The following is a 13,477-nucleotide window of genomic DNA, read 5'->3' on the forward strand; positions in this document are numbered from 1 at the left end:
AAAATCATGTGGCTAATTACACTTTATTGAACGGCCTTGTTCATCCAGTTCATTGAAGTGTACAAGAGAGCTGAAACATTTAGCTGTGATGTGATCCTCCCATTCATAAGAATCTTATCCTCTCGGCTGGGCATGGTGGCTCATGCCTGTAATCCCAGCACTTTGGGAGCCTGAGGCGGGTGATGAGGTCAGTAGTTGAGACCAGCCTGGCCAACATGGCATAAACCCTGTCTCTACTAAAAATGCAAAAATTAGCTGAGTGTCATGGCACACATCTTTAATCACAGCTACTTGGAAGGCGGAAGCAGGAGAATCACTTGAACCCGGGAGACGGAGGTTGCTGTGAGCCGAGATCACATCACTGCACTCCAGCCTGGAGGAAAGAGCAGGGGAAAAAAAACAAAACAAAAACCACAACTCTTTTCTAGGGAGTGACACAGGATGCGACTACCCAAGCAGAGGAAGAAAGCTGGTTTTTATGTATGCTTCTGCATGGAAAGGCCACATAGCCTATGCTTACAGGCCCTTGGCCAGAACCATGCCCCTCCATGACTTATTTAAGTAGGGTGACTTGGGTAGTCATGGGTACTTAGCAGTAAATGCCTCTGTCATAAGACATGGCGTAAGTTTTGGGTTTCTTGAAACATTCAAAGTTAAACACAAGTACTCTTCTACGTATGTTGGAAAAAGGAGGGAAAAAAAATCAGGATGTGGTCACTTCTGTCAGATGAGTACTGGAGTCAGTCAAGAGGGTAAAATCTTAACATAGCATATGCATAAGTATATTGTTTTTATTTTCTTCCTTTTTTAGTCAAAGGAAAACTATACAAACATATATGGAAAATGACAAGCAGAGGCTCCTCTTTCCATATTATGTTGACAGGAAGTTGTACATAAACTGTAGCTAATGTGGACGAATCTGACTAGTTGTCTATTGGTCTTCTTTCCCGCCTCTTATGGTTAACATATATAGAAAGAACTAGTTGAATTCTAGTTACCTACATCTCCCCCTGCCCCCCAAGATGGAGTCTTGCTGTCACCCAGGCTGGAGTGCAGTGGCACGATCTCGGCTCATTGCAACCTACGCCTTCTGGGTTCAAGCGATTTTCCTGCCTCAGCCTCCCGAATAGCTGGTATTACAGACATGTGCCACCATGCCTGGCTAATTTTTGTATTTTTAGTAGAGACGGGGTTTCACCAGGTTGGCCAGGCTGGTCTTGAACTCCTGACCTCGTGATCTGCCCAACTTGGCCTCCCAAAGTGCCAGGATTACAGGTGTGAACCACCGTACCCAGCTTTTTTTTTTCCCTCCCTTTAGAGACAGGGTCTTCTTGCTATTGCCCAGGCTGGAGTGCAGTGGCACAAATATAGCTCACCGTAACCTCAAATTCCTGGGCTCAAGTGATCCTCCAACCTCAGACTTCTAAGTAGCTAGGACTATAGGTGTGTGCCACGAGGCCCAGCTAATTTTTAAAACAAACATTTTTGTAGAGATAGGGGTCTCACTATGTTGCTTATATATCTCTACTGTTCAAATGCATACACCACATATTTGGCTGTACTCTTTCTGCTATCTTCTTGGCCTTTATAAATATGTACCATATGTTACAATGCTAGTTACTTTTGCATTTCTAAGTTGTTTACACAAACGCAGAAATACAGAATCTGGCGGCCAGTAATTCAACCTAGCTCTATCTTCCTGCTGCTATCTCTCCATCCCCATGCATATACAACCCTTCCCCATCCCTAACACAGTGACATGAAACAACAAATGTTTTAAGTGTACATCATACATTTATTACCAACAACCCTCTCAACTCCAAAATTGGGCACAGGGATTAAAAATAAAAATTCATTGCACTACTTAGTAAAGCATTACTAGTAACTTTCATAAAAAATGTACAAACTTTGTTAAAAATTTATCAAGCCTTCAAATGATTTGGTTACAGATATTTATAATACATACATTTAAAACTATATGTTAACTGATACAATGGAATATGATTTGAGAAAATGACTCAGCAAATGATTCCGAAAAACACCCCTGTGAGCTTTCACAATCGGAAACAAACGGCAAAATGAGGTAACCAAATGTACCAACAGGGGGACAAACAGCTTTCTAATGAAAAGGCCCAAAGATATCTGCGAAAAATATTCTCACAAGTGAGTCGGTAGATCTCATTCAAAATTATTCTAAGAGGCCCAAATTTAAGAATCTTAACAAATCACATTTCAGATAGTATATAAAATCTAAATATGCTTTCACATTTTCCAGATTTTGCTCAAAAAGTTAAGGACAGAAAATCCTAATATGAGATCTTGATACCTGGAGGCCTTACTTTTTTGAGGGGTGGGGGTAAAAAAAAAAAAAAAAACCAAAGATGACAATTCATGCCAAGAAACAAGCAAGAACCCACAAAAAACCCACAGCTGAGTTAAGATGGTAAAGCCAATATTATTTTAGGAGGAAAGAGGACGAAGGCCATGAACCAACATCTGCCTGCTATCTGGTGCATCACCCAAGGTGACAATGGCTGGGCACAAATAAACTGTTCTCTTTTGCTAGCCACAAAGCTGCTCACTGTGGCAATCCTGAGCTGGTCAGAATACGTGTGTGTGTGTGTGTGTGTGTGTGTATGTATTCCTGATACACACTAACCACAATAAGCAAGTCTGCACACATCTCTATGAGCCCCATGCAAAAAGACATTCCCACAGAGAGATCAGTCACAAGAGTGCAACAACGAAATTCAAGACTTTACCAAAACAGACCCTGCTGCCTCCGAAATTGCCAACTGCCTCTCAAAAATTTACGGAAAAAGGGACATTATAAGAATTCATAGAGGGAGGGAAGAAAAAGCTGCTACTCCTAGTCATTAGTACAATGTGCCGTGTTAATTAGGTATCTCTATATAAATTAGAAAAAGTGCTTTACTTGCATGCTTCAATAAAATGAATACTGAGTGTAGTAGTGTTATGTTAGATCTGTACAGATATAAATTTTTTGCAGCTATATAAAAGTGTATAAGATGGGCTTTTGCCATTTTAAACATGATTTTTTTTTCTTTAAAAAAGGATTAAACTATACGTGATTTGTATGTAGCTGATTATTATGCCAAGAATTTTGGTCTTTAACACACTTTTTATTCATCAGGAACAGGTGAGGGATATCCTAATGATTTAAAAGTAACATGTGCATTTTTACCACTGTTTAGATGTATTTCTGATGCACTGACAACCTAAGGGCAAACAGAGTGTGCAAAACCCTACGTGTACGACTAGATAGAGGCAACAGTGTCTCAAAAAGGGCAAAATTGTGCTTCTGTGAATTGACTTTACTTAACTCTAGGCTGTGATGAGCTTATAGACACTTCAAGGGAGGGCAAGCAGCATGGCAGTAACAAGTAGTTAACACTGAGTGGAAAACTGACACAGAACCAACTGAAAGTTGAGTGGGGCTGGCAGCAAGTTATCACAGTCCTGACTGGAATAATGCAGCTTGTGCTATTGCAAACAAAGCAATTACATCAACTGCAGGAAGAGGCAGACAATGTTGAAGACACTAAAAGAATGAGAAAGTAATTTAAACACTGCTGGAAAAATGACTTTAAACAATCTGAATTATGCTCAAAGAACCTACTAAAAAAAACCCCACACAGCTATGTGTTAGATCAACTAAATGAAGGTCAATTCCTGTTTAACAGCATTATTTTTTATACAAAAATCAAATCTTCATTTATACTGCAAGTATTCTGGACACCTGTTGTATTAAACTTTTCTCATTCAAACAAAAATTAAAAGGAAAAGCGATAAAACATCAAAACAAATCAGGTCTAAGGAACAGGAGCTGTAACAGCACTTGATCCATCCTGAAACAGGGGTTTCGATGAGAAGCACATGTGATGAAGGAAGAACTAGACAACTTTCAGAACTGGAGTCTGGCAAGTGAATTAATATGGACAGAAATATAGCTTTCTTAAAACAATTTAGTTGCCCACAGGAGCTTGAACACAGAATACATATCAGAAGTCAAGCTGAATTAACAGATTTTGTTCTGGTGGAAGTCAACGAGGTGAGACTTCATGGAACTAGTGGTCTTCTTAGAAATATATTAATCAAATATCTTCAGAATAGACTACAAATCTAAACATTAAAAAAAAATCACAGGTACTTTCTGTAAGAAACTGGAAATGTAAAGGAAAAAAAGTATCAACATTCAAATCATTGATTGAAATGCTAATATTGCTAACTGATAATGTATGATATTGCACCTTCTTTTTGGAAACAGCAAGTTGGAGATTTTAAAATTTCCACAACAGAATCAAAAAAATCAGGTTCATGGAGTGAGAATTTTGTTACACTTTTTTTTTTCCTTAAGTGACCTACTTAGGACCACCAATAAAGAGAAGGTGACAGCTGCCTGAAGCAAAGGAAGAAGGCTTTTCTCATTCCATTCATTGGGAGGGAAGGGGATGGAGTATTCAATGCTTGTAATTGATGCACCCTCAGCAATCAGTGTGCAACAGCAAACACAAGGGGAAAAAAACCAGTGTACAGTACTAGTGCTGTTTAAATAACACACCAGATTATACATTGCAGCATAATTAAAACTACACACACATTCTTGGTACATGCTGGTATATAGGATCTCATACACACGTTAGCTACCATGCCCTCTCACAAGTAGTTGTGCACACTCTCACACAGATACACTTATCACCAACAGTCATACGCTGCATTCATTTCCACTCACAGTTTCTGAAGGCTCTATATAAGGTAGATTGCTATATCATCTGTAGCTACCACTTTTTATAAAAGCACATGCTAAAAGATCACGTCCACTGTAATCTTGCAGCAACACTCGGAATGATCACACAAAAACCAGGGAATGTTAGTGCACACACAAAATTAAGCTAAAGAAAAAGTCTTTGGAGTTCCAATCACACGGTTAGTATAACAATCCCATAACTGTGAAGACTAATTGTAAGCTTTTATAGTTGATTAAGTCACACAGTGCAAAGAAAGGTCCATTGACCCTTTTGGTAAAGGGAGGGCTGGAAGCCACACAGATTAAGTTCAATGGATAGTCCGTATATACATGTGATGAGGAACACCCAAACTAAATTTGTGCTTCTTAGGTTGGTCATTCTGAATCCCGATGCACTTCTGAAGCATCAGCTCGGCAAATTGGGCAAGTACGATTTGCCTACAAAACAAAAGGGAAAACTTGTTTAAATTGTGACATATACAATGAAACACATTAAAAGCAATGGAACTACTTTTACTTCCCACAGTTTTTACATTCTTTGTTCCTCTGAAGAGGTACAAAGCAATTTGTGTCTTTTTTTAACCCACAAACCTCCGAATTAGCTCATGAATTTTTTTTTTGAGATGGGAGTTTCGCTCTTGCTGCCCAGGCTGGAGTGCAATGGCATGATCTTGGCTGACTGCAACCATCGCCTCCTGGGTTCAAGCGATTCTCCTGCCTCAGCCTCCCGAGGAGCTGAGATTACAGTGCCCACCACTATGCCGGGCTAATTTTTGTATTTTAGTAGAGACGGGGTTTCACCATGTTGGTCAGGCTGGTCTCAAACTCCTGACCCTCGGGTGATCCACCCACCTCGGCCTCCCAAAGTGCTGGGATTACAGGTGTGAGCCACCACACCTGGCCGCCATGAATGATTTTTAGTAGGTCTGTTAAAATATACAAACAAGATTACATTCACCAGTTTGGACCAAGTTAACAACTGACATTAAAACACCTTGGTTAGTCTTTTTTTTTTTTTCTTTTTTGAGACAGGGTTAAACCCTGTTGTCCACAGGAGCACAGTGGCATGATTACAGCTCATTACAGACTTGAACTCCTGGGCCTAAGTGATCCTCCTGCCTCAGCTTCCTGAGAACCTAGGATTAACAGGTGTGTGCCACCACACCCAGCCAATTTAAAAGACAAGGGTTTCACTAAGTTGCCCAGGCTGGTCTCCAACTCCAGGCCTCAAACGATCCTCCTGCTTTTGCCTCCCAAAATGCTGGGATTAGATGCCTGAGCCACCATTCCTGGCCCCTTGGCTATTCTTAATGGAATGAAGTAACAGAAAACATTTAGCGGTACTGAGGAAAGCCTGACTGTAAAATAGGTGACTGGGTCTATACCATAGCTCTACTTACTCACCTGGTTCCCTGGCTCCTAAATTTGCTTTCTCGAACACTTCAACAAATGGGACCATAATTTGTGGAGTTGCTAATGCCAGAAACATAAGCATCACCTGTTCTCCTACTTCCTACAACCCATTCAGCACATAATCTTATTTCTGCATTATGGTAATGCTCAAATCAGTCCCTCTTTTCATCCAGTTGCCACTATCCATTCTCTGGCCCACCACGTCTTTATTCTATCTCCCTGTCTCTCAGAAATTACCTCTTCTACTCTATCCTCCAACAGTGGCCAGAAATCCTTCTAAAATAGTCTGTTATGTCCTTCCCAAATGCTTTCAGGATTACATCTAAACTCCTTCACGCTTCAGAGTGGCTTCACAACAAGCTGGTCATTGATTTTCTCTCTGAACACCTTTTCTTTTCCCACTCTTCCTCACATTCCAACTATCAGCCACATGGAACTTGTGGTTTTGATTGTTCTCTGTTTGCACATGTCAGGGATTTGCACATATAATGCTTTCCTTTTAAAATACTTTAAGACTCTGTCTTCAGGATTGAGTTTGGGCTAAGTTAGATACTATGGAACTGTGCTCCCTCAGAACTGACTTTTAACTCTATCTTCCTCTCCAAATTGTGAGGTTACCTAGTTTTATCCAAATCAGAACACTTCATTTAAAAAATAACAAATTTGACTATATAAATACATTTTTTTTATAGTCATGGAGCCACTGCAACCCAGCCTATTAAAGTTCTTTTACTGTATCACGTTTTCATTCTGTTACAATTAAGACACGAGGTCAGGAGATCGAGACCATCCTGGCTAACACGGTGAAACCCCGTCTCTACTAAAAATACAAAAAACTAGCCGGGCGAGGTGGCGGGCGCCTGTAGTCCCAGCTACTCCAGAGGCTGAGGCAGGAGAATGGCGTAAACCCGGGAGGCGGAGCTTGCAGTGAGCAGAGATCCGGCCACTGCACTCCAGCCCGGGCTACAGAGCAAGACTCCGTCTCAAAAAAAAAAAAAAAAAAAAAAAAGTAAAAAAGCAGATTTTGTAAACTTTTTTTTTTTAAACATTAAATAGTCAGGTGCAGTGTATAATCCCAATACTTTGGGAGGCTGAGGTGGGAGGACTGCTTGTGCCCAAGAGTTCAAGACCAGTCTGGGCAACATAGTGATACCCCGTCTCGCTTGAGCCTGGGACGTCGAGGCTACATTGAGCCATGACTGTACCACTGCACTCCAGACTGGGCGACGCATCGAGACCCTGTTTCAAAAAATATATATATAAAAAAGAAGCCCCTGCAATAATTTCACCCTGGCATAGCCACTCTTATGGATTTGTGTCCTTTGTGCTTTTGTTCATATATACAAAGGAGAAAATGGTCAGAATTAAATAAAAACACTAGATGTACTTATTCTCCATGCAAACCTCTGACAACAGAGCTATAATTAGGTAGCCTTCTAAATTCTCGAAGCAAACTGTGGCCTAGCAAGTTCGGACTTTGTCCCTGTATGCCATAAGAAAGGACATACTGATTGTCGAGAGGTCATCCATTTGAGTTTTGTATAATCACTCCTATGTTGTTGACTGCAGTTAATTTTTACTGGCCTTTTCTCCTCATTTAAAGAGATCATACTCAAAGCTGTGTTTCCATTTTGTCTTCCTGTCCACTGAGTTACGAACTTACTCTAATTAACCTATGGTCAATAAAATAGAAAAATTCAATGTCATTTCCTTTAAAGATGTTATCACTTTACCTTAAGCCATTTGTCAACACACTTGGCATGGAACTCGTGGTTACAGGGTAAGACTCTAAGTAGCTGCCTTGACTCAAAATCACACATGCATACTACACACCTAAAAAAAGCAAAAAGATCATTTAACCATAAAACCAGATGGTTTTCTATTGTTATGACTATTGAAACCTACAAGGTAATTTATTCTGTTATCAAAATATCACTTAAATTATTAAACAAAATTAACCAATACCCTGAAAAAATTGTGATGTTTTGCAGTAAGAGGGTTTTGCTTTACTAACAGATTATCACAAAAATTTCTAGTTAACATGAAGTCAATCTTAATACCAAAGATTCTATACTATTTTTTTAAAAAAAGGTGTTGGAACAACTGTATGTCCACATACAAAAGGATAAAGGTGGACCCCTACCTCATACCATATAAAAACTGACTCAAACTGATCAAAAGCTTAGGTGTTAAGAGCTAAACTATTAACCTCTCAGAAGAAAACACAGTAAATCTTCATGACCTTGGATTAGACAATGGTTTCTTGGAGATGACATTAAAAGCACAAGAATTAACAACAAAAAAAGAAATGTAGTTGTTCTTCAGTATCTGAGGGGGGACTGATTTCTAGGACCCACAATGGACACCAAAATCTGCAGATGTTCAAATCCTTTAGATACAACGGTATAGTGTTTGTGACCTATGCACACCCTCCCATATACTTTAAAATCATTAACATACTGTAATACCTAATACAATGTAAGTGCTATGTAAATAGTTGTTATACTGTATTGTTTATTTGTACTACATATTGCTCTATTTTCTATTTTTAATTTTTTCCTGAATATTTTCTATCTTTGGTTGGCTGAATACAGAGGGCTGAGTGTAGGCTGAAATAAATCAAAATCAAAATTTAAACATTTTGTGCTGCAAAGGACATCACTGAAAAACTGAACAATCCACAGAATGGCAACACATTTTTTTACACTTTTTATTATTCTATTCCTCAGAGATCCCTGTTCTGAGGGAAGACATTTTTGAAGATAATTTATCTGATGAGATCTATAATATGTATAGAACTTCTACAACTCAGTAATACAAAGACAAACCAACTTATGGAAAATGAAGCAAGGATCCAAATAGACATTTCTGAAAAAAAGGTATACAAATGGCTAGTAGCACATGAAACATTCAAGATCATCAGCTATCAGGGAAATGCAAATCAAATCTGCAGGAAATACCACTTCACAACCACTAGGCTGGCTATAATAATAATAAAAAAAATAGACAATATAGCGTGATTCAAAGCCATTATTTACCTTTGGCATTATTCAATGCCAAAAGTGGAAACCCAAATGTCCATCCACTGGTAAAAATAGTATGATCTATACAGTAGAATATTATTTGGCCATAAAAAGAAATGACTTACTAGTAAAAGCTACAATATAGAAAAAGTTATGCTAAGTGAAAGATGCTAGACACAAAAAGATCATATATGACCTCATTTATGTATAATCTATATAGACACAGTGTAGACTGAGGATGGGGAGGAGGCACCAAGGTGAGGTAGAAATACGAAGAGTGTTGCTAGTGGGTGAAGTGGGTGAGGGGTTTCGTTTTAGGGTGATGCAACGGGTCTAAATTTGATTGTCATGATAGTTACACAGCTCTGAATATACGAAAAACCACTGAGTTGTACTTTTTAAATTATTATTATTTTTTTGAGACAGTCTCGCTCTGTCGCCCAGGCTGGAATGCAGTGGTGTCATCTCGGCTCACTGCAACCTCCGCCTCCCGGGCTCAAGCAATTCGCCCTGCCTCAGCCTTGCGAGTAGCTGGGATTATAGGCGCCTGCCACCATGCCCAGCTAATTTTTGTATTTTTAGTAGAGACAGGGTTTCGCCATGTTGGCCAGGCTGGTCTCAAGCTCCTGACCAGAGGCGATCCACCTGCCTCAGCCTCCCAAAGTGCTGGGATTACAGGTGTGAGCTACCGTGCCCGGCCTCAACTGTACATTTTAAATGGAATTTTACGGTATGTAAATTATATATCAATAAAGCTATAAAAGATCCCATACTAAGCAGAAATTTTTGGTAAAAACCTCAAACTTTATGTGCATGAAGTTTCTATCTTGTGTGAAAACATTCTAGAATGTCAATTAGAAACAGAATTGCTAAGCAACATTAAAATCCAAAACAGCCCTAACAGAACTTTCTAAGATGACAGAAATGTTCTAGATCCACACCACCCAACATAGCAGCCATTAGCTAGAATGACTAAGACATTTAATTTTTCATTTAATTAGCTCTATATTGACTTATTGGACAAGTGTTGGCTTAGACTATGAAATAGAGATAACTTATCTTTATCAAAGTTATCTCTGACTCTTAAGCATTTTCTTTTAACTTTTTGTTTCCTCTCCCAACTTTTACCTTAATGACTCTTATGTTTTTATTTCATAAAGGTAGAAAAGGAAATTTAGCAGAGTGATGTCAAAAAAATGTACTTACAAAGTCTGTTCTGACTGGTGGTTGTTAGGATTGAACCGATAAGAAGGAAGTTGTTCAATATCTGCTTTAGTCAGTCCACGAGGCTTTGCCTCTCCCAGTCGCTCTGCCAGGTTTAACAGGGCCTGTAGCAGTAAAAGATGACATATTTTCATCTGTCTTTATGTTTTGCATTCCAATTTTTTTTTTTTTTTTTAAAGAGATGGAGTCCTGCTATGTTGCTCAGGCTGGAGTATATATAGTGGCTGTTCACAGGCATGATCATTGTGCACTGTGGCCTCGAACTCCTGTGAACTCAAACAATAATACTCTTGCCGCAGCCTTCTGAGTATCTGGAACTACAATTGCGTACCACCGTAGCCCTATTAAAATAATTTTTAAAATGTTTCTTATGAAAAAATCTAAACACATACAAAAGTAGAAAAGCAACGTTAATGAACCTTGATCTATCCATTACGCAGGTCAGTAGTCCATGGCTAATCTTTTATCTATTACCATATATCCTAAAGCTCACAGTATTTTAAAACAAAACTGAAAGATGGTATCATTTCATTAGTATCAAGTGCATCTGTAAAACAAAGTAACTTTGACCCTGTGAGCTAGATAATTCTTTGTTATGGGAGCTGGCCTGTGTACTATAGGATGTTTTGCAGCATCCCTGGCCTCCCTCTGCTCTCTTAGTGCCAGTTAACAACCCCCCAGCTGTAACAATCAAAAATGTCTCCACACATTCCCAAATATCTTTGGGAGACAAACTGTCCCCAGGTTGAGAATCGCTGCTCTAAAAAGATAGACTTTTTAGAATATAACCACAATGACATCATCACACCTAACATATTAACACTAATTCTTTAACATCAAATGGACCAATTAACGTTCAAATGTCTTTGTTTCAATTCAAAGCTTTAAAAAGTAGTTTGTTCAAATAAGGATCCAAACAAATCCATAACTTACCATGGCTTAATACGTCTCAAGTCTCTTTTTCACTCTTAAATTTGAAGAAACCAGGTTAATGAGCTGTAGAAATTCCCAGTTTGAAATGTGCTAAATGAACCTCCCATCCCTGACCCACTGGGTTTAACAAATTCCTTGTCCCCTTGTCCTATAAATAGGTAGATGTGAAAACTTTTACCATAAGGCCCATCATGTCTAGTGGTTATGTTAGCAGCCAATGATGGAATACTGTCTAGATCCATTAATTCATTAAGAATGGGTAAAATGGTAATATTCTAATTTTATCATTCTTCATTTATAATGCCTAATATTAAACAATACTCAGAATTTAGGCAGAATAGGATGAGACCACCTAATTTCTTTTGTTTTTTTTTAAGTATCCACTATCAACTCATGAACTTTAATATATTTGATGTGTTTCAATATTGTAATTATTATGCCTCTTTTTTTTTTTTTGAGTCAGAGTCTTGCTTTATCCTCAGGCTGGAGTGCAATGGCATGATCTCGGTTCACTGCAACCTCCGCCTCCTAGGTTCAGGCGATTCTCTTGCCTCCTCCTCCCGAGTAGCCGCCACCCAGCTAATTTTTTGTATTTTTTATTTTTTAGTAGAGAAAGGGTTTTGCCATGTTGGCCAGGCTGAGCTTAAACTCCTGACCTCAAGTGATCCACCTGCCTTGGCCTCCCAAAGTGCTGGAACTACAGGAGTGAGCTACTATGCCCAGTCAATTATTATGCTTACTGATTTTACATCAGTACCTCCTTTCCTTAATGACTCTAATAACTCATTTGGTTTATCCCACAATTAGTCTGCCTTTTGTGGACTACTTTTCTCCATTTTTCAGGTTGCCCCAGTGTTAACAGAATGGGTAACAAATAATGATAGATGAGAGAAACAGAATTAACTTCCCCAAATGTCAATAATTAATGTGGTAATAACTGTGTGTGTTTTATTATGATACCAGAACTCTGCTTCTGTGTCAACATTATTTAGATAATTGCATCATCTAAATAATTTGTTCCCCTTTCACTAGCTCCCTAGCCCTTCTAAATGCTGGACTAGAAAGTAAATTGCCAGGCTGCACATGGTGGCTCAAGCCTGTAATCCCAGCACTTTGGGAGGCTGAGGCAGGCAGATCACTTGAGGTCAGGAGTTTGAGACCCACCTGGTCAACACAGTGAAACCCCATCTCTACTAAAATTACAAAAAAATTAGCTGGGCATGGTGGCGTGCACCTGTAAGCTCAGCTACATGGGAAGCTGAGGGAGGAGAATCACTTGAACCCAGGAGGCAGAGGTTGCAGTGAGCCGAGACTGCGCCATTGCACTCCAAGCCTGGGTGACAAAGCGAGACTCCATCTTAAAAAAAAAAAAAAAAAAAGTAAATTGCCAAATCGATGGTCATTACAATATATAAAATTTAGATAAAACTTATTGTATCGGCCGGGCGCAGTGGCTCAAGCCTGTAATCCCAGCGCTTTGGGAGGCTGAGATGGGCGGATCACGAGGTCAGAAGATCGAGACCATCCTAGCTAACACGGTGAAACCCCGTCTCTACTAAAAATACAAAAAACTAGCCGGGCGAGGTGGCGGGCGCCTGTAGTCCCAGCTACTCGGGAGGCTGAGGCAGGAGAATGGCGTGAACCCGGGAGGCCGAGCTTGCAGTGAGCTGAGATCCGGCCACTGCACTCCAGCCTGGGTGACAGAGCGAGACTCCGTCTCAAAAAAACAAACAAACAAAAAAAACTTATTGTATCATTGATAATAATCTTTTATATCTCATATATACCATGGTACACAAAGGTCAACAAATACAATTTATGACAATAAAATATGTTAAGTTCTTACAGTATAAAGACTACACAGGCATATTTCATTTTACTGCACTTTGCTTTACTGCATGCCACAGATACTACCTTTTTAAAACAAAAACAAAAAATTAAAGGTGTGTGGCCACCCCATGTTGAGCAAATCTATTAATTCAACTTGTTGAGCAAATCTATTAATTCAACTTTTCCAACAGTCATGTCATTTCATATCTTGGTGCCACATTTTGGTAATTCTCACAGCATTTCAAACTTTTTCATTATTTTATATCTGCTATAATGTTCTCTGATC

The 13,477-nt window shown here is 39.1% G+C and overlaps 1 protein-coding gene across 12 annotated transcripts in view; it reads right to left on the reverse strand.

Moving 5' to 3' along the window:
• Positions 1-1,774: 1,774 nt before the first annotated feature.
• The window catches only part of RNF38 (ring finger protein 38), a 144,139-nt gene continuing 132,436 nt past the window's right edge, over positions 1,775-13,477 (reverse strand). For all 12 annotated transcript variants that reach the window (XM_009188493.3, XM_021927374.2, XM_021927373.2 and 9 more), the window contains 3 exons: positions 10,411-10,532; positions 7,915-8,014; positions 1,775-5,206 (listed from right to left, as the gene is read on the reverse strand). In XM_009188493.3, coding sequence (XP_009186757.1) covers positions 5,144-5,206; positions 7,915-8,014; positions 10,411-10,532 — 285 coding nt within the window. In that variant the 3' untranslated portion in view covers positions 1,775-5,143. The remainder of the gene's footprint in view (positions 5,207-7,914; positions 8,015-10,410; positions 10,533-13,477) is intronic.

This window comes from Papio anubis, chromosome 13 (assembly GCF_008728515.1).
Source record: "Papio anubis isolate 15944 chromosome 13, Panubis1.0, whole genome shotgun sequence".
In the NCBI taxonomy this organism is placed as follows: Eukaryota; Metazoa; Chordata; class Mammalia; order Primates; family Cercopithecidae; genus Papio; species Papio anubis.